The 24,063-nt window shown below is 37.2% G+C and overlaps 1 protein-coding gene across 1 annotated transcript in view; it reads right to left on the bottom strand.

Annotated features, from left to right (window-relative positions):
- The window catches only part of COL3A1 (collagen type III alpha 1 chain), a 73,284-nt gene that overhangs the window by 21,658 nt on the left and 27,563 nt on the right, over positions 1-24,063 (bottom strand). Inside the window, exons 3-24 of the mRNA XM_039363711.1 lie at positions 23,285-23,332; positions 21,375-21,491; positions 19,650-19,709; positions 16,513-16,584; positions 15,119-15,172; positions 13,222-13,275; positions 11,610-11,663; positions 10,258-10,311; positions 9,618-9,671; positions 8,173-8,217; positions 7,457-7,510; positions 6,702-6,746; positions 5,491-5,544; positions 5,005-5,103; positions 4,834-4,878; positions 4,625-4,723; positions 3,354-3,407; positions 3,093-3,200; positions 2,554-2,607; positions 2,323-2,421; positions 1,193-1,246; positions 79-177 (exon numbers count right to left, since the gene is read on the bottom strand). Of these exons, the coding sequence (XP_039219645.1) occupies positions 79-177; positions 1,193-1,246; positions 2,323-2,421; positions 2,554-2,607; positions 3,093-3,200; positions 3,354-3,407; positions 4,625-4,723; positions 4,834-4,878; positions 5,005-5,103; positions 5,491-5,544; positions 6,702-6,746; positions 7,457-7,510; positions 8,173-8,217; positions 9,618-9,671; positions 10,258-10,311; positions 11,610-11,663; positions 13,222-13,275; positions 15,119-15,172; positions 16,513-16,584; positions 19,650-19,709; positions 21,375-21,491; positions 23,285-23,332 (1,476 nt within the window). The remainder of the gene's footprint in view (positions 1-78; positions 178-1,192; positions 1,247-2,322; positions 2,422-2,553; positions 2,608-3,092; positions 3,201-3,353; positions 3,408-4,624; positions 4,724-4,833; positions 4,879-5,004; positions 5,104-5,490; positions 5,545-6,701; positions 6,747-7,456; positions 7,511-8,172; positions 8,218-9,617; positions 9,672-10,257; positions 10,312-11,609; positions 11,664-13,221; positions 13,276-15,118; positions 15,173-16,512; positions 16,585-19,649; positions 19,710-21,374; positions 21,492-23,284; positions 23,333-24,063) is intronic.

Genomic DNA, 24,063 nt, shown 5'->3' with positions numbered 1-24,063 from the left:
GTTGACATCTCAAAGAGAAATAAAACAATGTCATCCTGGATCCAAGGGTGGTCTGGATAACAATGAGGTTATACTAACCTCATTGCCTTTTGGACCAGGGAAGCCCATCACACCTGGTTGACCTCGTGGACCTGCTGGGCCTGGGGGACCACTCCGCCCTGATTCTCCTGGTGATCCCTGAAAGTCATAGAGGTGAAGAGAGGAAGAAATATAAGAAAACACTGGAATATCACTAAGATTAAATATTCATAAACATGTTTAAACAATGGAATCGACCCTGTCCCATTCAGTGTAGCAGAAAGAAATTGATACAGATCTTGTCGGTCAAGGAATTTCAGTCCTTGTGGGGTCAAAGAGAACAGACTTTTTCATTGTGACCCCTGCCTTGTAGAATAGGGGTATCAAACTCGCCGCCTCATGTGATGTGTCGCGATGTATCGTGACTTTTTTCCTCTTGTTGAAGCTGGGGTGGATGCAGCTTCCACATGACACATCCGGCCCATGGGCTCTCAGTTTCACACCCCTGCTGTAAAACATTCTGCTGCTGGAGATCAGATCTGCCCCCACCCTTTAAAACATGGATTTGCCAGTAGGTTTGATGCCCTGATGCAGGGACTTTTCATTGGAGATGGTTGATGGGGTAAAAGAGAAAATCCTTCTCCCCTGCAATCCATCCCTTTGGTTTTTAGTTCTTATTTAAGATTTATTAATTTTAATAAGTTTTTATATTGACCTTTTCACAAATGTGCGGCATATCAAAGAAACAAATGAAGAAATGGATGGATGGATGGATGCTATTGTATTTGGTCACTTCAAATATAATTGATTTTTTTTTTCAGAAGCAGAAATTAATGCACTTTTGGTAATATTGGATGTTGGATTATGTAAAAAGGCTTTCAGAGCCATTAAATAAAATAGTCAATGAAATGCTTGTAAATAATTCCCCAAGACATGAAGTAAGCAACTCAATTCATGCTCATAAAGCAGACATGTAAAACTCGCAACGTCACGTGACGACACACGACGTATTGGAACTTTTTCCCCATTGCCAGCAATGGGGTGGGTGCAGTTTCCTCATGATGCATCTAGCCTGTGGGCTGGCAGTTTGACACCCCTGTCGTAAAGTGACATCAAGGCAAGGCACAGTAACAAAAGTAGCATCAGATAAAAACAACAGAATATAGTGACGTACAGAAGGGCCTGGTTTTCCATCTGCTCCTGGACCACCTGGACTTCCTGTTAAGCCCTAAGAAAGAAAATAATAATAAAATAATAATTATTATGTAATAAGTGCATGTTAAAAGCAATAGCTTTTCTAACCCTACTTTATTATGTGACTAGGAATTAAAAATACAAAATGGGGATAAAGGGAACTGGTTGGAAAAAGTAGTTTCAGATACTTTAATTAGAGAAATCAAGAAAGGCATCCATACACTCAGAAATAACTGGTGCTAATACTATAAAGTAGGAATATAAATAAGATAGTTACTGTAAGTCAGGAATATTACAGTTATTTCTTTACTGTAATATTAATAAAAACTTTATTTAGATAAGGTTTTTTTTTTTCAAGCATCAAGTTCACAATGATGGAAGAAAAAAGCTTTCCTGACCATTTCTAGCCATCTTAAGTTTATGGGAAAAAAAGTTAAGCAAGTAAAATAAATAAATAAATTATTAAATAAATCTGGACATCTAGCACAGAAAGGACCAAGCTAGGTTATATATGTTCTTCCTGGCATTAGATTTTTTTTTTCTTCCTACAACAGCAAAAAGAAAGAAGTGGTATGACCATTTTCTCACTACATTACCGCAGTGAGGTACAGTTCTTTACAAGCTTCAAAAATCTATATAGCAGGGCTTCACAATTTATCCTATCCTTTAAAAGATTTTGCCTTTTAGAAATACTGTATATGGGGACCTTTGTTACCAAAAATAATGAATGAGCTATTAATTAAACCAACTGACTATGCACTGACATTTAACTCAAATTAAAACCATTTCAAAAGACTATGGCCTGGTCCTATATTTAATGCCCTTTCCTTCCCAGCCTCTCAAATTCTCTGAGAGCTATACCTCAATCTTTCTAGAGTTGCATTCTTAAGGGAACAGTGAACTATTAACTATGAAGAAAGCCAGATATCTTTTAGATATAACTGTATCTCAGAACTGGTTTTGAGATGTTTCCATTAAATGTAACAAGTATTTACAATCTGGAAATATGGTGTCTGATCATTAATAAGGGAGTGTATTGGCCTTTTGTTCTTGTAGCATCTTTCCAAATAATGTCTCATTGTATTCTACACCCAGGAGATTTCTACTTACTCTCATTCCTGGCAGGCCAGGGCTGCCATCCCGTCCTGGTTCTCCAGGAACTCCTCTTGGACCGGTACTGCCTGGACCACCTCGCTCACCAGGTGGCCCCTTAAATGACATGGGACAAAACGATCATACAAGGGTGTGAAGGAAAGAGGGAAACAAATCATACTATGATCTGAGCAAAAAATAGTAAATTTGTTTAGAAACCAAAAACTCTAAGTTTTTGATATTCTTCACCTTTTCACCTGGAGCTCCATTAGCACCAGCAGGACCGCGGAATCCTGGGGAACCCTGAAAAATACAAACACGGATACTTTTATTTTGGAGTCCAAAATGAAAAGAACTCATGATGAATTTCCAAAGCTAATGAAGTTGAGAAGCCAATGCATATTTTGATTTGTGTTCTTATGGATGATTATTCTGGGATCTAATGGCTAGAATAACTGAAGATTATACCCTTGTTAACAAACTGAAATTTTGCTTCTAGAGTGTAGGGGAAGAAAATAATAATGATAATGAAGAGAGTTTTCTCTATTAGCATTAACAATCTCATTGCTTTTTTTCTGGGGGACAATAATTATTCTGCTTTTAATTCTGATTCCTCTGAGTTAATCCCATTGATTTCATTAGCAATTTAGTCACAACTGATGCACACAAATAGTGCATAATATCACTGCTTTGATTTGTTTTAGACACAAATGTATCTGGGAAAGGAGTGTTGACCATCATGAGTTGCCTTGTGTTCCTGTCTAAAACCAAGTGGGTAGAATACTTGCCCTTTCTCCTGCAGCTCCAGGTACACCATTAGTGCCAGGTTGACCAGGTGCTCCTGCCTTGCCTTCTTCTCCAGGAGGACCAGCACCACCAGGGGTGCCATTTTCACCCTTGCAACAAAATGCATCAAACAGTTAATTGACATTTCAGATAAACTTTTACCAGAACAATGCAGTTTTTCAAATTGAGGTTTATTCTATTTTAGTAAAAAGGGCAGGGCAGTCCCACCCAGATATTCTACAGCTATATAAACCAATACTTACCCGTTCGCCTCTTGCTCCTGGTTCTCCTTTTGCACCATTTTTACCAGGTTCACCCTAAAAAGAACACAAGACTGATGAATTGTCTTGTCAAATCTGATTTGTTCAGTCTCATCAAGCACAGACCTTGGTAGTAGATTAGAACCTTGCTTACAACCAAAGACAAGAGTTTATTTAGAATTGGATTCAAAGAATCTTGAGCACAATGAGAAAATGCATCAATACTGTTATGCTGTGAATTCTTCTGCAAGCACTGATAGATTTCTCAGTATGGGGATGAAGATGATAGGCTAATCCAGGGGTAGGCAACCTTGGCTCTTTTATGACTTGTGGACTTCAACTCCCAGAATTCCTGAGCCAGCATGGCTGGCTCAGGAATTCTGGGAGTTGAAGTCATGAGTCATAAAAGAGCCAAGGTTGCCTACCCCTGGGCTAACCGTACAAATATGTAAGATGTTTTGAGACAGATATTAGAATGAATGTATAGCCTGTAACAGCAATGTGTATTTATAATCTAAAGATAAAAAAAACATGCAACATTCTTTGGTTGTTGTTCTATATTGCCAATATAGCAGACCATCCTATATTATTTTTAGCTAGTGAAAGAAATAGAAACTCTTTTGCTAGATTCAGGTTTTGAAGTCTGTAGCTAGCTTGCTGAGGCCTGGATAGAATCCTACTTCCTCTCTGGATCCTTGTTCTGATTTTATTCCTTTACTCCATGCTATTCTGGAATATTTCTCCTGATAGAAGATTGGAAGCAGAATACTCCACATAGGAGGAAACATAAGACCCTTTTGAATGATACAGGGAGGAAGATACACAAGGGAGCACTCTTACTTGAAGACCATCTCTAGATCTAAGTCATCTCCTTTATTAAATTGAGGTGTTTCAGGGTCAATATCTGGTCCACGTTTGCACGTTTATTGCTTCAATATATAAATGAGCAGACATATATATTGCTCCTCCTCTCCAAGATCAGCTATAAATGTTATAAATTCTTACTCGGCATGTCATTCTCTTAAAATATTTTCTTACTGTCTAATATTTGCAACTCCTGGTTATCCCTTGCTTTAGATTCTCAAACTAGCATAACACGAAGAAAAGGTTGACAATCTCCACATATTGAAAAGATGAAAAAATTTGAAACCCGGGAATTATTTCACTCTACCCAAATCCTGTCCTTCTGTCAAAAGATATTGCACATTTTGTGTATAACTGAATCTGTTTTTCATGTAATCATGACATAAAAAAATAGCATGCTGATGACTTACAGATGGACCTCTTTGTCCAGGGATTCCATTAACACCAGAAGGACCAGGAGGACCACGAGCTCCACTTAGGCCAGGAGCACCAGGAATTCCAGCAGCACCCTGGATAAAACCAACATGTGCTCAGAAAGATACCATTGAATGATTTGAGCCAACAGGCACGTTACTTAGGAAAATGCAGTGGCATATACCACTCTGCCTGGGACACTTACTGGAGGACCTTTGGCACCAGGATTTCCATCACGTCCTCCAGGACCCTATTGACAAAAGATGATAGCTTTTATTAGGTCATGTATTTTTGAAATACTATGATGTTATTAAAATACACTTTACTAAAATCTAATTAGACTTAACGCATCATTTTATAAGGAACATATACTTACAGGAGGGCCAGCACCCCCAGATTGGCCAGGAGGACCGGCATCTCCTTTTGGTCCAGGAGGTCCGCTAGAGCCTGCAGAACCAGGAGGACCTGTTTCACCCTGTGAAGCAGAAGAGTTAGACCAATCAAATTAACAATATGTCAGAACTGGACAACTTTATTGAGGTGATGATGGTAGGTTTGTGGGAGGGAGGAATTGGCAATGTGCTAATGAATATTCCTTAGAAGAAGCATTATCCCAATGAAATCTCAAATATTCTTGCTGGTGCCCTGTGCATAGAATGGTATCTAGCAGAGGGTAGAATAGCAGAGGGCAGAAAGAATTAAGGGGGTATCAGCATCAGCAGTGCACGTCAATATTCCACCGTAACAGTGGCTTCCTTCCCTCCTTTCAAAGGAATATACATAAAACACAGGCTAATATATGAAATGTCTTTTTTTCAGAGCGTCAGTTCAATCTCTTTTTGTACACGCAGTAGTAAAATACCTTAAAACCTGGAGTACCAGGAAATCCTGAAGGTCCAGGAGGGCCTGGTGGACCCTGAAGAAAAAAGAAGAGAGATATGATTACTTGAAAAAAAAACCCAGTGATTTCTGTAAAAAAAAAAACAAATGTTGTTTTGTATTACATCATATTCGAACAAGGGGAAAAAAAGGCTCTTGTAATTGAGACAACCAGTATAAAATTGTGTTGTGAAACAGACATGTATAACACACCTGGGACTCTGTGTGGGGGAAAATGTATCTCTAGATCAGTGGTTCTCAACTTGTGGGTCGGGACCCCATTTGGGGTCAAACGACCACTTCACGGGGGTCACCAAACAACACAGTCCGCCATTTTCCCCCCTTTTCCTTAGCTGTGCTACTCCCTTTTATTCTATTGGCTTTTGAAAGGCAATAAAATAGACTCTCTTGAATAGAGTCTAATTCTATTGGCTTTCAAAAGCCAATAGGAATTGTCCAGGCTGTCTCTGCCCTGCTGAGCCCGCCAAAAGTCCCATTCTGCAAACGGTGCTGCTCCAGTTGAGTAGTCCTTGACTTACGACCGGTTGGGGGTCGCGGCATTAAAAAGGTTGAGAACCACTGCTCTAGTTACATGACTTATTGTTCTTAGAGTGACTTGTGGAGCCTCTAAGATAAGGTGACCAATGACAAAGTTCTTGAACTTCCATCCAAATTCTAATTATCTGCTAATTTATTACAGGGTTCTTTTTTCAAAAGCATTGGATTTTCTAAGTTGAAAACTTCATCTCTGACATTTTCTCTGCTTTATTTGCACATTTTAGTGTATTATAAATCTATTTATCTATTATAAAAAATTTATCTACTGTCCAGGTCTCAAGAGCTTGCCACCTTGACATTTTTAATGGAAAGGTAGGAGGAATAATATTTTAAAACATTGTTTTATTTTAAATATTATTTGAGAGCCAGTTAAGGTACCAGGTTAGAAATCAGGCGACTGTTAGTTCTTGTTTCGCCTTAGACATGAAAGCCAACTTTGGGCCAGTCACTCTTTCTCAGCCCAATTCAACCTTAGCTTGGCTTATTGTTATGGTATAAAATATAACAAGTATAAAGTTTCAAATGGAATTTTGGGGATCCAAGGACCATAATTTGTATTTCAGTCAAGAATTTCAGTATGGGAAAATCAGAAAAGGAAGGAATGGGGAATACCTGAGAAAGAAGGAATATACTTACAGGTTGGCCAGCTGCTCCAGGACTACCATCATTACCACGACCACCCTGAAAATACACAGGAATTGATTAGAAACAAACAAATGGTGCTTGTAGTGTTTTAAAAAATAACTCAGCAATATCACAAAGCTTACAAGAATGAATAAGCTATAACCTTTCACAACTTCCCTGAACTTTTTTATTTATCGGCATTACAATTCTTTGACAATCAAATATGGAACCCTAACACCTTAAACATATGTACTAAAATATACAGATATGGGGGAAAACTCTATGTCATCTAATTATATATTCATTAGCTAATTGCATTTTTTTTCAGATCTAAAAAGAACTGTTCAGTGAAAAGGATTCCATGTCTTACCACTAAATTTCCTCAACTGGGGTTATATTTTGGTAGGCTTTTTGATCTGGAGCATGCAGGCCAAATATGGGGCAAAGGAGGAACATATAAGAGCCAAAAATAGCAAACCAAAAATTCCCAGTTTTTATACACCAAACTATAAATATGGACAACACACTGCTAGAAAATAATAGAATCAGAAATGGCAAAGTGGTGCCCTTGAAGTGAATTGTAAAATGTCTTCAAAAAGACTGATTTTGCTAGAGCAAACCACAGAAACCAAAGATAATAGACCAAATTTGACTTCTATTATCTTGTCCCATCCAGGATTCTTAGAGTCCATTGCTAATCTATACCAGAGAATCAAAATTGGCAATGATAATAAGAGTTTATATTAAACTTTCACCCAACTACTTACTGAAGTTCCTGGAGGCCCAGCTCGTCCTCTTTCACCAGGCAGACCTCTGGGTCCCTAAGAAACATACAAGCCTTTTAGAGAAGGAAGGGCAATCTAAAGCCCATTCACCACTGTAAAACTTTCATTAAAGAAACATAACAGATGAATCATAAGATCAACCATGGGTCAAATTAGGCATTTGAGGAAATCAGGGATGTTTCATATATAACATGGTTTCCCCCACCCCTCTCATTTTTAAATAGTTCTTTTCTATACTTCTTCAAATCAGAAAAGTGATTTAGGCAAGAAAGATTAATTTAAAATCAGAAAGTGCAGTAAGGTAAAATGGGGCCTGCTTCATGCTTCACATTGCCATTCTGGCTATATATATGAATTAGGCAAATGCATGATCAAGATACCTATAATTGCCTCAGGTGTCTGTGATCTTATCCCTAGGATTGGCATCACTAATGGGTATCCTGAAAAATTATTTGAAAATTCAGCTCAGCCATACTTTTATTATTGCTAGGCTTACTTGCTACTAAATATGTGATAAATGTCTCCAATCAGAGTAAAAATATAAAACCTGTCTCTTTATCACTTACTACCTAATAGATGATCACAGAGTTCTATAGATCTTTCTCCATATGGATGAGTAAATGGATCACAGATTGATAATAATTCTGTTGTTGTTGTTTTCTCCCACAGACTTTCCACAATATTGTTCAGAAAGTTACCATTGGTCCTGGGGATCCATTTTCTCCGGGAAGGCCATTTTCACCCTATGTGATAAAGGGAATATTGGTCAAAACATCGTCTTTATCATTCCACATTTGAGCAAGTCACCTTTACATCATTGCTCTAAATTCATCTTTCTCATCTTCTCAACTTTCCTACTATCTTCTCCTATTGGTAGCTTGTAATTTATCTCTTGTTGTTTGTATCTTATGATTTGTGATTGTGTCTTATGATTTATGATCTTTGACTTACCACTTTGTTGTTTGTATGTAACTGAGAGCATATGCACTGGAAAGAAATTCCAGTCACACTTGGCCAATAATGAACATTTCTATTCCTAATTAAGCAAGAACTTAAGTACTCTAAAGCAAATTTCCATATTTGAATCTCTTTCTGGATCAGACCAGTTCAGTACCAAGAAGAAAGGTCAGTTTGCACCAGCTGAAATTATACATATTGTATAATTCTCCTTACAGAGATAATTTTTATCAATGAAAATGTGGCATGAAAATTTTATAGATGAATAAACAAGCAGACTACCAATTTCCTAACTGAGTGATCTTTTTGGGAACATTGTGGTGGGCAGTGAAGAGACAAATTAATTGAAGATAACCTATTATGCTTCATCAAATAATGAGAATGACATTACTGCATCTGTCTATAGAGTAATTGCATGAGAAGAAAAAAAATGATATGTACATGATTTTTTTTAGGACAGCTCAATATGCAGTGGTACTTCTCTATCAAACTCAATTTAAGAAGAACATAAGATTTCCAGCAACTAGCAGCCAAAAGCAGAGTAAAATTATGATTAGAGGTACTATATGGCCATTCTGATTAGCAATCCCTAGTGGATCAGTTTAATTAGTCTTGTTTTCAGAGTTGTCCATCATCTTGTTAAATATGTTCTAAGTGAAGAAATATTTCATTTATCTCTTTTAAATCGACTTTTTGGGATGGAACATGGTTACTATACTTTGAGAAGTGGGGGAAGGGGGAAGGAGGGGAATCCTAACCCTTATCTCTAAGTACTTTTTTCTCACTGTTCACACATGGGTATAAGGAAGCCTTCAGAAAAATTGATGATCAGAGAAGATAAATGGGCAAAAGGAAATGTAAAAAAAAAGTCATATATTTATAAATTTTGTGAACTGAACTTAGATTATAATCCTGATATTTCAGGGTAAATCAGATTTAGGTGTCTGATACTGGAAGAAAAGTTTTGACCTCAGAGGTAGAAACCCCGCCCCATTTCAGATGTCATGGCAAGTGAGGCATGAATATAATGGGAGAGCCATTACCAGGAAAAGAAAAATTCAGATTCAGTTCTGTTGATAAATATTCTGAGAAGCCCAAGAGATTGAACTGTTTAACATCTTCTAAAGAAGAATTTTATCTGAATAAAGCTGTCTTCTTCTGCACAAGTAATAAATATAAATGGTACCTTTAGACCAGGAGCACCTGCATCACCTTTGGAACCATCTCTTCCATCAAAACCCTTTATGCAAGAAAAAAAAGAGATAATATGTAAATAACATTATTATTAATAATAATAAATATTAATATTTACAAATAAGTACATAAGTACATGAATAACATAAATTTAGAAAATATATAATATATAATAATATATAATAGATTAATATATAATATATAATAATATTATGTATAAAATATATAATAACATAACATTTTAAAAATATGAAATTTTATAAATCAAAATACTGAACACCTGGAATGTTGATATGCCTCGCTAGCTCTATCTATTAGCAATGACCCCTAATTTTACTATGTACACTGATTTATCCTCTCCCAACCCATTTCATTGGCTTCAGCAATTACTTTAGAAAAGTTTCTGACCGTAACATGCCTGTTTCATCAGCTATTGTAAGTTTTATCCAACATGGTGTCATTCTGATGGGTTGTACCTCAACTCTGATAAAATGCCCACCAGAATTCTATAGAAAGTGCTTTAATCAACCTAATCTGAAGAGCATTGAGTTGAAGAAGCCTGAGCCAGAGTTAGCTGTGTTGATATAATTCCCTAATTTTTTAAAATAGAATATTTTATGTTGAACACTTACCCTATGACCTTTCATTCCAGGCATTCCAGGCATTCCAGAAGGCCCTTTGTGGCCCTAAATTGAGAGAGAGGGGGGGTGGAGAGAGAGAGAGAGAGAGAGAAAGAGAGAGTGGGAGGGAGAGGGAGAGGGAGGGAGGGAGGGAGGGAGAGAGAGAGAGAGAGAGAGAGAGAGAGAGAATATAATAAGATGAGAAGAATTGCATTGGAAGTTTATGATGATCAGGAAATAGGCTAAGAGTTTAAGCATGGCTTAAACCTGAGGAATTATCTAGTGAATCAAACTAGAGAAAGCCAAAAGGAGGAAAGATTCCAATAGTTCAGAATATAAAAGATACATAAATATTTCAAAAACCTAACCCTAGGAATGGATTATTTCTGAATATTCAATTACAAGGAGTCCATGTATTTAGTGGACATACCAAGACTGTTTTCAGTAGATCTAAAAGCAATATTCTCCAGCTTTGACTGCAGAAAAAAATTGCTCTTTTCCCAAAACTGAATTTTAATGGATCCTCCATGTTTATTAAGGGCTTTATTGTGATACTTGAAAAATTCAAATTAGTTGACATTTTTTAATGATTTTGTTCTTTGATAAGCAGTTGTCAAGATGTGATTTCATGTTATTTGTCCTCTGCATCATCTGCTGTCATTAATGTTTAATTTGATTGATTGCTTTTGGTTTACAACTTTCAGATGTCACTGTGGCACCCTCAGTTAGGTTTTCATTTTCTACCTGATGAAATGACAGAGAAGCTATATGGGTGAAGAAGAAAGCTGTAGACACAGAAAGATTATAACAGCATGGCTATTTTTACAACTGGGAATAAAACCTACAACTTTCTCATAGCTATAGAACTAGCAATAGCAATCAATATCATTGATAAACAAACATAAATCTTATAAGTGAAGCAAGAACATAGGGGATTTGGATATGGCTGAGTGAATTTAAGAAACAAAACAAAATATCTTATTTATAACCTCATTGTCATGTCATACAGGTAGGAAAGCATTTTTGTACTTATTTGTTCATTTCTTTACTGGGGAGGGAACGGCAGATGGGGCTATGCCTGGGTGGAGAAGGATGTCAAAACACGCCAGTTCCCATTAACCCCACGTTATGAAACAGTAGGGAGTCGTGACTTCTTCCTACAATATAGGGCTGAATTTGATAATGGCGGGGACTGAAGGATGCAGTAGGGAGCACAATTACATAATTACATTATACAAGTGATTGAAATGGAGTGAGGAGGGTTACAAACATCCAAATATACATTGGAGTTTTTCAAAAGGCTTAGCCCCTTTTAGGGTTAGTTTCCAACATATCCTAAAAGAAAAAAAAATGTGTTTACTTACAGGAAGGCCGGGTAATCCACGTTCTCCAGGTCTTCCAGGTCTTCCAGGTTCTCCCTAAAGACACAATATACAATTACTACATCTAGACACCCACACACATACTCTATAGTCACTCTGAGACGAAATTAGAAAATAAGACCACATAATAGCGAAAAGAAGCTTTGGCTATATATTGTGGAGCTACTGCTGGCTGGGCTTACAAGAATTAGTGCAACTGGAATATTTCCTCCCCACAGCCAAGATATCTTCAGTAGATATCCAGGGAAAACCTTTCTTGATTTCTTTTTTTTAGTAGCTTTCAGTGCATAGGCAATTTCAGTGGCAGGTCATTCGACTGATAATGAAATAACTTACAAGTGGTTGTTTATACAACTATCTCCTGAGCCCTTTTTAGTCAGAAAACTGACCATTGCATCATCTAGCAGTTTTATGTATGATGGAATGGGAAGTATTCTAGATTGCTATGAGTTGATGTGTGAGTAGTGAAAGCAAACGAAATGCATTCACAGATGACAGAACACACAAAGATTAGCCAGAAATATATGTCTATATGTAGGGTATTTGCTCAACTGAAGTATTCTCTATTTCCTAATGAGATGATATTGATTTAGTTGGTTTGATTTCATTGCAATGCACTTAGGATTCTATTCATAAAACATTCTACAGAATTAGTGGAATGTTCTTTTTTACATTTTTCCTCTATCCCCATAGAATGATATGATCTAAATAAGAAGCTCTGAGGAAAATTGCTTTAAAAAAATCACTGTTTATTCTTCTGTCAGCAGAAGCCTATCCTAATTCTGAGAACTTCATGAATGAATAGAGCCCTTCCAATTATGAAAAGCAATTCGGAATCTAATTTAGAATAACTGGAACTTGGAAAATATAAGGGTGTTTCCTTAGGAACAGCAGAAACAAACAAATGAGAAACACCATTTCAAAAATATGTCTTTGCTAAGGCACAAATATTAGGCTACCTTGGTTAATAAGCACTGCAGCTGCTTATTAACCAGCAGGCCTTATCTCTTTAGTTATGTCTCTAACTAAATCTAGCCATTAAATCTTTAATCTGCTTTTCATGGAAGAAACTGTCTAAAGGCTAGGATACAACCAATTCAAAAAATTTACAGTATAATAATTTAGAACAACCTTTAAAGAAACATTATTTTTGAAAAAAAAACATTAAACATTTAACATACTGCCTCACAGGATGGAAACTAATTGATTTCCCCTTCAGTGTACTGTAGATATATAAAAGAGGTTTGGTCAATTGGGTAGAACTATCTATCTATCTAAAATCAAGATGCCAAATCCTGATTGTGAAAAAAATCAGAATTATTTGGATCCTGCATTATGAGTAGAATTCTTCTGTTATTGTGTGGTTTTCCTCCTCCTTCCTTTTCCCCCCAGTCTTCCTTTTTTTCCTCAAAACCTGCTTTTATGCATTAGGCAACCATCTATGTTGAAGTGTGTGGTGGCCCAAAGAAAACATTAAAGTCGGAGGGAGAGGGTTTGCATAACTGTAACCATGCCATTTATACTGTGTATGTGTGTCTGTAGAGAGACATGGCAAAAGATCTCTTTATTCATGTGTTGATCATCAAAAACTTACATCTTTTCCAGAAGGTCCAGGGGGTCCAATCATTCCTGGGGGGCCAGGAGCACCCTGGAAAGTAAAAGAACATCAAAGGTCATTTCCTCCCTGCTATTGATTATATGTGTTAAACAAAAGCCAAAGATAAACAGATCCTTTCCTTTTGGTGGGGTTCTTTTGGTAAAAAAATAAATAAATGTGAAAGCTAGTTTGGTGTAGTGGTTAAAGCACCAGGCCAGAAAGAGGTGACTGTGAGTTCTAGACTAGACAGAGAATGACTGGTGTCAGTAATTTTCTATCAGTTCTAGGAAGAAGACAATGGCAAATACTGATTTGAAGGCACATCCCCCTCCTCAAAATTATAAAAATATATGGTGACAAAGAAATAAAATTTCTCACAGAAGAAATCAGTTCTGAGGGAAGTACTTTTTGTGTGTTGCTAGGCCATTACCAGGTGATTGAGTTTGCTGATTTTATACATCACTTTCTCTTTCAACAATATCAAAATAGATATGTGATTTTATAAGCATGCTAAATATTTTGATATTTATGCAACAGAATAGGCTTTGGTAGTATTTCAAGGATATAATCTTTCTATACTTCTACCTGCTTCACTCCCCCAAATCTGAAAAGTGATCAAACTGTTTTTGAGGATTTGGCAAATGAAATTATGGAACAAAACACAGTGTGTTCATGCAGACACCTTCACTTCTTTCTTGAGAAATGGTGAGCAGGAGTCAAAATTACTGACCCAGCATGAGTTGTAACATGCCTTATTAACAAAAGATTCCCCCCCCCCCACTCCGAGTCCCACTCTCTATTCTCAACCTTATTTTACATTGCATTTATTTGTCTGGCTGTCTGCAAAAAAAAAAAAAAAAAAAAAAATCCAGGTGCTCCTGTGAGGAGAGATCTGAAAAATGCAGATTTTTAAACAGCTATTCCTCTTAAAAGAGGAATTCAGGTCTAGCCTGTGGTTTAGGTGGTAGAGTGAAGCAAGAATACCCATTAATGGTATTCATGGCATACCCATAAGCCGTGAAGAATTAAACTATCTCAGAAGAGAAGCTACCTTTGCAATAGCCAGATACTGGAAATAAATTCATGTGGTTCTAGTGAGTTCAGATTCTTGAAAATAAATTGGTTTAGCCACTGAATATGAAGGAAGTTTAGCATCACAATGCTGCGGGCCCTGCTGGGGAGTAACCTTTGTTTGATTATAGTTCCATTTAATTAAGTATAGAATAACACACTATTCTGTTACATAATGATTCCTTTTCTTAAGGGGACATATATTTAAAAGCACATATGTTACATTTTCTAAAAAAAGATAGTAACTTGGTTTATTCCTGATCTGATCCGCTCCAGATAAAAAGTTGATATCCACAGAATCTTCTCCTTATGGAGGAATGGATTTTCACCAAATTATCCTTCCAGTTGTACTCAGCCTTTTGGAAAACCCTCTAATCTACCAGGACATATTTTCAGAAACATGATTGTAGAGAGGATGGAACTAGCTGCTCATTCCATTCTTTCCTGGAATCATTAAGTTTACAATCACATTTAGATCCAATCCTATCACATTTGCCCTATCACATTTAGATCCAATCCGTTGTAAGCCACTTCTGCTTTCACTCTAGACTACCTCTAAAACTCTAGCTCTAAAAAGCTCTTGCATGTTGTTAGAAAGTTTCCTGGTAAACACACAACTGTAGCTTTAAAACACATTTGTGTATATGTGTATGTGATTGTCCATGACCTCTAAACAACACAACAATCAAAGAGGCATATGATTTCATTAACTCACAAAGCAAACTACTTTTCAGACTGGATAACTTGTAACACAAACAAGCCTATCTCACAATATAATATACTGTATAGTATGAGATCTGCAGAAATGAATATTGATACTTACAGGAGCTCCAGCTTGTCCAGGTTCACCAGGTTGACCTTGGTATCCATGAGGTCCCTAATGAAGAAAAGGTGAGTTGCTTTCATTAGATCCATAATCAGATGGAACAAATTTTCACTATTTGATTAATTAGATCCTTAGGAACTAGAGGGAAATGGACCAGATGAATCCATTCTATGAATCCATAGAAATTTATTCTATTTCATTTTCATTTAATTAAATAACAATAATAATAATAATAATAAATAAAAAGTTGGGACCTTGGAGGTCATCTAGTCCAACCCCCTGCTCAGGTATGAAACCCTATACCATTTCACACAAATGGCTGTCCAGTCTCTTCTTAAAAACTTCCAGTGTTGGAGCATTCACCGCTTCTGGATTATTAATTATTAATAATTTAATTTATAAGTAATTGCTTTTTGTATAAAGCACTACATAAATGAATGTTGGTTTTCTATGCTTCTTTTGTCCTCCTTCCTCCTTCTATGGCAGTAGTGTCCACAGGGGGAGCAGTAAAACTCAAGATAGTAGCCACAACTATGCAATCAACCTTCCTCTGATATCCCTGTCTTGTAGGCTGCATTAAAATCCTTCTTACTATATTGGAATTGAATATGATGAGATCCAGTTTGATGTAGCAACAGGCTAGAAACCAGGAGTCCTGGCTTATGCACAAAAAAGACAGCTTGGGCCACTCACTTTCTCTTGGGCCTAGCAAGCAGGCGAATCCTTCTGAAATCTTGCCAAGAAAACTTCAGAAAGTTGTTCAGGCATTTGCTAGGAGTCAAGATTGATTCAAAGGTAGTCCCCCCCCTCAATTCTGCTTGTCTTAAAATAAAGTCTATAGTTTGGCAGTGAGCCAGATGTAATACCTTGTTTTGTTTTAAATACTCAACATTCCTAAGCTTAAATTTAGTAGAGAGGACTTCATTTAAAAATGGAAGCCAATGCATCTACTTTACTTCTCTGTTAAGGAGGTCAATGGATCAATGTTTACTAATTTGTGTAGTGCTGTTTTCTAGCCCTCTATCACAAAGAGTTCCTCCTTTGACACAGCTCAGTTGAGGAAAAGATCATTTGCAACTTGGTATTAAGCATTTTTGAAAACTTGGAAGATCAGACATTTTTTAAAATCTCAAACCTTGTATTGTATTTTTCTGCATTATTTCTGGAAAAGGGTGGTGCTTTAATAGCTATGCTAGAAGACATCCTTTAAGAAAATGTATTGGCAACCCTGTTAAATAGGAGAAGGCTACAGACTTTTTTTTAATTGTTCTTTGCCATGCTCAAACTATGCTCCTTAGAGTTTAATGCACATTTTTGCCCTTATGGTTAGCACAACTAACCAACAGTATAAAATATAACTGGAAGCAGAAAAAGAAATGACAAATACTTACAGGTGAACCTGGCTGACCAACAGGACCAGGAGGACCACTAGGACCCGGTGGGCCAGGAAAGCCAGTACCACCCTATGGGGAAGATTGAAAAATAATACAATGAATTGTAGATAAAATGAAAATTTAATTCTCTAATGAAATAGAGTGCAAAGGACGGTGTGTATACTGTAACAAAAGCTAGTTATGCAAAAAGTGGAAATGCATTAACTTGAACCATGCTAGTATTAAATCAGTGTTCAGTTCAGTTTCAATTTGTTTCACTTCCTAGGCTGGTGTTAGGCAAAAATAAGTCACTACACACAAAGCAATGAACAAGGCAGCACCAGTCATTAGGATAAGATAAACATTCTGTTTAGTAAGCCAAGTTCATTTGTGCACTGCCTGTGATTAATTATGGATTCTGGGAAGTGAGACATGGGTACCACATCCCGGATTGAACTGAATAGAGTTATCAGTTCCTCAGCTGGGGACTGTGCTTGTCTCATGGGAAAACTTGGGAAAGGTATAAGGCTATGAACTTTGAGCGCTAGGAAAAAGGTACATGAATTATTTGACATCTCTCTCTCTCTCCCTCTCTAAAGAGTAGTAACCTAGCCATTTTGTTTTCTCTACATATTATTTCTCTTTATCTTGTTTTAAAAATGCATATCCAAGGTTGCTGTATAGTTTGCTGAATAAGATTGCAAGATGTTCACTCTTGTTCATTAAATAAATATCCAACTCTCTTCACCTTTATTGAAAGCATGCAATTTTTATGGAAATTGGGATGTGTATGCCAGATACATGATATTTAGCCCTAAACCTACATCTTGTCACCAAATGCTTACGTAGTTATATTTTAAGGTAGTCTACTAAAAGATAATTCATTATTTATAATTGTTTCAGGGGGAAAAAAGATTAAAACCTGTTGGCTTCTTAAATTAATGTACAAGAAATATATATTTTTGAGAGCTAGAAATAATTTCTATGAATTACAGCTTAGTTAAAAATAATAAATAAAGAAGTGACATAAGAGATGTGTGAGCATAGAAATATTTCTTCCAGTGAACTGCTATTGTGGTTTCATTTCATAAGGTGGCTTTATAACTCATTCGGGCTATCATATGTTCTTGTTAAGCAGGAAGTGTGCAATTGTATCTTGGTAAGCAATGAAATATTAAAGAGTCATTGCTTGTCCCAGAATTTTGGTATAACTCTGTTGAACCATCTATGGCAGGGTTCCCCAAACTTGACAACTGTAAGACTTGTGGAATTCAACTCCCAGAATTCCTCACCAGCCATAGCTGGCTGAGGAATTCTGGGAGTTGAAGTCCACAAATTTGCCAAGGTTGGAGACCCCTGATGTACAGGACTGATATACCCATGCAGAGTCCTATATGCCCAACAACTCAGGTAGTGAGAGATTTTGCAAACAGCTCCATTAATCCCAATGGAAGTGATTTATAAAGGGGGAAATGCAGGGAAACGACCTCTGATTGCAATCACACATTCTTGGATCCATTAAAACAATGCTATAGAAAATATAAAGAGGACTCAATATTGGGGCACTGATTTTTTTTTTCTTTTTAAGTACAGTCCCTCTGGTAGTATATGATGACTTAGATGTCTTCTTCTGCTAGATGCTTACCAATGATATTTAATATCAAATTCAATAACTTCACTGCCATCCTGAAGTTATATATCCAACATATCTGGAAGGCATCTAGTTGCCGTGGTCCTTCCGGCCATGCATTCCCCAAACCCCCTTCCAGGAAAAACCAGGAACTCTTAGGACCCAAAGACATGAAAGAAGAAGGCATTTTTGGTTCATACATCTCAGATGTAAAAGCCAGCAGCAGATTACAAACAACAGAAGCTGTGAGAAGGAAAAAATGATGAGCAACTTGAAACAGATGAATGAATTATGATGGATGGACAGACGGATGGATGGATGGATAAATGGATGGACTGAAAGTAGAAAAACTCTGTGAGGAACAGAAGACAAATACATTTCATGATTCACAACACAGCAGTAAATGGACAACATAGGAGAGAAGTAGACAATCAGGAAAGTCTGTTGAGAGCACTTTTAATAGCCCAGTGTGAGTTGCCCTTTTCACAGATTATGCAGATATCACACACACACACACACACACACACACACACACACACACACACACACTCTCACACACACACAGAGTTAGGTTTTGTCCTGATGTTTGCTTTCTTTAATGTTTTTATATGCTGCTTTCTATTTTTGTAGAAAAACTCAGCAGCTTACTCAAGGCCCAGGTGACTAAAATGTACCACCATGGAAAACTGTAGGCACCTAAAGCCCATTGATATAAACTTACGATCTCTCTACTTTTTAGGCATTTATCTGAAGACGAGTTGTGCGATTTTTCTAAAAATCAAAACTCCTTCGCACGATCCTTCCCTTTGCCCTCTATAACATCCCAATCCAACTCAAAGCCTGGGACTGGATTGACCAACATGTAAGAAACAGCACCATCCCAAGTTAACTGAATTTTTAACAAATCCCAAATTGCCTCATTTAATCTTGATGCTGCATTTGCAACCGAGTTAGAGCATAGCTTTATTTTGGAACATCATGTGGAATTATTGATCTACGTATATTTATTAAGAGAGGCTGCAAATTTAAAACTTCAGAAGAAGCTCATCTATGTGAAAAGAATGCTAAACAATTAGCAAGTTGATTTATTACCCACTGATATCTGCATTCTGGAAATAGCAAACACTGTACAATTAATAGCCTGGAAAACTGTTGTAGGGGAAAAAAAGGAGGAGAAACATCTAGACAAAAAGAATTGGAAGAGCAAACATTGTCAGAAACACAAAAGGAACAATTGCAGGAACAAAAAAAAAAAGGAGGTGATGAAAATAGTTGAGGGGTGCTGTAAAATGTAGAAAGGAAAAGAAACAAAAGTGTGAGGCAGCAATATCAAGGAAGCCTCTGGTTTGATAAGAGGTTTCAACATGTTTCTAATCAGGATTCCGAAGGAAAACACTGCTTTAATCCAGTCTGGTTTTAGGCAATCAGAAATCAGTATTTGTTTGCTAGATAACCTGTGCAAGAAAAGAAAAAACATTTTTTCAAAAGCCATTTAAGTAGCATAAAGATCGTGCTACTATCTTACAGTTATAACGCCTGGGCCTGGTCCAGCCTTGACATCATAGTCATACTGAGGAGAAAAGTTCTGCAGCAGAAAACAAATTGAAAAGAGAAGTAGTTGTTATAAATGAATAGGTCAGCAATTGATACACTGGGAACATTTATACATATACCCATCCCTTAATCAGATATTCCATTGGTCTGGAATCGTAGGCCACACCTTCATGTGCTGGTGGGTAAATCAAACCCCAATTATTTTAAGGGCTTATATTAGGGAACATAACCCCATCACCTTACATCCCAACAGCTTGGAAAGTGACAGAAGTGACAGAACAACGGGTGGAAAATCCATGAGCAATAATTCTAGTTATTGCTGAACCAAAGCATCGCCACCATTAGACACAGTGGTTGGGGATGCTGGAAATTGTTGCATCGGGATGACCAAAGTTTTCCACTCACATTCCTCCAGGAATGAGATCAAGCTTTGTTGAGAAAAATAATTTCAATGTTTGAGGAGGTCCAAATGTACAATGAGAAGAAATGTGAAAAGTTGATTGGCTGGAAAGGTCTACAGGATACCAGTTTAGAGAAAGTCATCGGGAGAGGTAGAATTTTTCCAAGAACTCAGTCTGTGTCAAGCTCTGTAACATAGGACATGTTCTAGAAAGCAAAAGTCATATGAACCTCAGCATGGAGTTTTAATGTAAGAATTGTGGTGGGATACAGAATGCTGGAAATTGCAATAGGAATTCCCACCCATTTATTAGTGAGTTCATTCAGGTCGGTTCTATTTCAATATTTTAAAATCTTCCTAAACCTTTTACAACATAGACTGAGGTAAGTTGCTAATTAATTCCTCTCCCATTCATTGGTTGTTTATGCCTAAAGTTACCATACTGAACTCCATCTTCCCAGACATACAGTTCACCATGGAGGAAGAAACAGCTAGACAATTACCATTTTTAAATGGGCTTGTCAACAGACAAGAAAACGGAAGTCTAGGAACCACAGTTTATTGTAAGGGCACTAGCCAGTTCACACCACTTTGGCAAAACCAGTAGCTAATTTTTTTGTTGCCCAGGCCCAGAATGGACTTCCGGAAGTGGCATCCACACAGAGAACCTGTTGTTCACATATTTGAATCCCACCACTGACTTCATGCATTCTGAATTTCAACAGTAATCATCCACTGTCACGCAATCACTGAGGGGCCAAAAGCATGGATCTCCCAAGGTTGGAAGTACAGGGTTCATGCAGATTGACTGCTTCTCCAATTCGCCACAGCAATATCTCTTTGACAATCTCCTTTAATTTAGATTTGCTGTGAACACCTCTTTCAACCTCTTCATAAATTTGGAAAGTTATTTGTATCATATATTAACTAGCTCTTCAGTAAACTACAGACAATTATCGTTAACATATGGTATTATTACAGATCGTGTGAGAATAAACCTGGTTGCCAAGTTACGTACTGCAAACATGTACTGTAACATTTAGATTTTGCCATCCAGAATGATTCTTGCCTTGTCCATATCAATTTTTGCAGGGTTTCTGTAAAAATAATTCATCTAATTATTCTCCATGCCATGCTGGCTGGGGAGTTCAGCATCTTAAGGTTGCTGAGATTGAGAAACTTCGATCTAATTCTTCTTAAAACCCTTTGTGCTTCTGAACCAGTGGCATGCTAAACATTGCATATTAACTTTTACACACTAGCAAAAGAAAAGATGATGGAGAGAATGTTACTTACATTTCCAGTAAAACTTGGGCAATTTTGGCAGACTCCAGGGGGGCCAGGTTGACCAGGGTCTCCTGGCAGGCCAGGGGTACCAGGGGATCCATTTCTTCCAGGAGTACCAGGTGTGCCCTAAATATAATTTTAGGAGAAAAGTGGGAAAAAATGAATATCGTGCACAAATACTCAAATGGTTTCTTATTTAGGCAATGCATGGAATGCTAAAACAAAAGGAGCTTTGTGATACTGAAGTCCTATTTATATGCATATGTGCAAACACACCCAGCAATATACAGTAATTATATTAACTATAGGTAATTGGGGAGCTAGGATCCTTGACAGTGGATTGATGCAATCATTTTAATAATAGGATGCTACAGCTGCCCTGTCATACGTACTGGATCATACGTGCTGGCTAATTAGATCCACTTATTTTCTGGATATATTTCAATTGGGTTTAGGATTGGTTTTGGCACTGGAATTGCCTTGGTCATTTGGGTGATCTTATTGGGAATGGTAAAGGAGGAGTGTAATCCTGTTAATTATCCTGAAAGTTTCAGCAACTTTGATATCAATGCTACAGGGCAGTGATTCTCAACCTTTTCTTCACTATAGACCCCCTTTAAATAACTTTTGTGGCCACAGACCATGGCCAACGTCACACACACCCCCAGAGGTCCATGGACCACAGGTTGAGAAACACTATAGTGTCCTTCCAAAGATGTTGTTCAGATTAGTCTGGACAGCAGCATTAAGTGGACTGAATTCAGTTCCTCAAGATGGCTAAAACTTTTTTATTAAAATTGATAATACATCATTCAAGTATGATTGTGCTGCATCTTGTCCTCCTCCTCCAGATAGGTCAGTAAATTAGGCAGGTATATTCCTGAGCTACTTCCTAATATTACCTGGACATTCTGGACTTAAAAAGTGCCCCTCTGCCTAGACAATGGAGCCTTTCTGTTTCCATCTACTTCTTTACTCTCTGCAGAACAACCTTAAAGTCATTCTACTCATACCTGATCAACAAATCAGGTGGCGCTAGGAGACTTTTCCTTGATCTGATAACATTTAGAGTTTAGAATAAATGTCAACTGAATGCTGATGACATCTAGCTCTTTCTCAAGAGGGTCTGGTGAAGAAGTAGAATCAGTGCTTGGCTCAGTTAATGTACTCAATGGGACCAATAAACTGGGGCCTATAAAAGCATTCTTCTTCAGGACTGTAAGGAAGGCCAAAAGCATCCTCCACCCAAGACAATTTAAGAATCATAGAAAAAATGATTTCATGGTGAATGGTATCAGCTTACAGTGTAGTGGTAATTCAAACTTTATGTTATCAGGAGAGACAGAAAACTGGGTAACTTGCACCATGATGGTTACAATCTTGCAACAGAGATGTACTGGCTGCAATGAAAGATCAAGAGTAGTGCTTCCTTTAAATTACAATTCCTTGAGTAGCATAGAGTAGAAAAGAGAGGCATGTCATTAACTTCTGTCTTTGGAATTGGTATATTCTTTTATCAAACCTTCTACTTCAACTGCAGTTTATTTTATGGCCATACCAATTGCCTTATTTCACATCAAACCATCTAAGAAAATGCCGTGTGACAAAGATAGCATGATATGGAAAAATTCTTCACAACAAACTGATAGTTGGGCAAATAAAACTTAGCCTTCTTGTATTGTTAAAATACAAGTAGGGACCAAAATGCCCAGACAAATGAGCATATTGGATTGAAACACATATTGAAACATGCATTTTCTGGGATGAAAAAAAAAAAATCCTAAAAAACCGAATGCATGTTGTTTTAATGGAATGTTACAAATATATCTTGCCTAAACAGAGTAAATTGAGCTATCCATCCTTATTGTATTTTCAAACATTTCAATGTTCAAGCAAAGGAACACATTAATTGAACTTACGGGTTCTCCCCTGGGGCCTTGGGGGCCCTGGACTCGTGTTCCATCAGGCTAGAAAGGAAAACAAAACACTGTCAGACTGAGCATTAAATATAAAATAAATGCAAACTGAAACAATCAACTAGAATTTCAAATAAAGCAAAAGATGTAAACAAATGAGTGAAATCGTATGGATATATTGGTACATGACTGAGGGTAAGCAGGGATAAGTCTCACCCTCCAGAACTGGGCTACTCCTCATGCTGTTACCTAGTCTGGGTAATGAAACATTTGTAAGAAAACAAGCAAACTCAAGGACCCCTCATGGGCTACACCTCCCATCATGCCAATCATTTGGCCATGGTGGCTGGGCATGATGAGATTTGGAATACACCCACATAGGGAAGACCATAGGTTTCATGTATGGCTTACAAACTCAATAGCTGTTGCCAGCTACTAATATTACATTACCTTAGAAATTTGTATTTTATAAAGAATGTAAATTTAATCCCAGGAATATAATGAACCGGTATTGAAGGTTATCATCTTTTTCAATTTTGTGCTGACTTTCCTTTTCCTTCTCACTTTCTGCTCAATATTTCCATTGCTTTGGCCACTGGGATTGATAGCATTTTGGGTGAAATATATGTTTCAACTCCAATATAATCCATGAGTATGGAATGTCATTTTCTAGAAGTTCAGGAATAATTTGTAATAGTTTGGTTGGGTATCTGGTGCACAGAACAAGAGAAAACTATTCCCCCATACACAACCTCTGGGAGAGCAGATTGTGGTATACCTGA

This window comes from Crotalus tigris, unplaced genomic scaffold (assembly GCF_016545835.1).
Source record: "Crotalus tigris isolate CLP2741 ecotype Arizona unplaced genomic scaffold, ASM1654583v1 scf7180000019570.252052, whole genome shotgun sequence".
NCBI lineage: Eukaryota > Metazoa > Chordata > Lepidosauria > Squamata > Viperidae > Crotalus > Crotalus tigris.
This window is presented reverse-complemented; position numbering and strand designations above follow the sequence as displayed.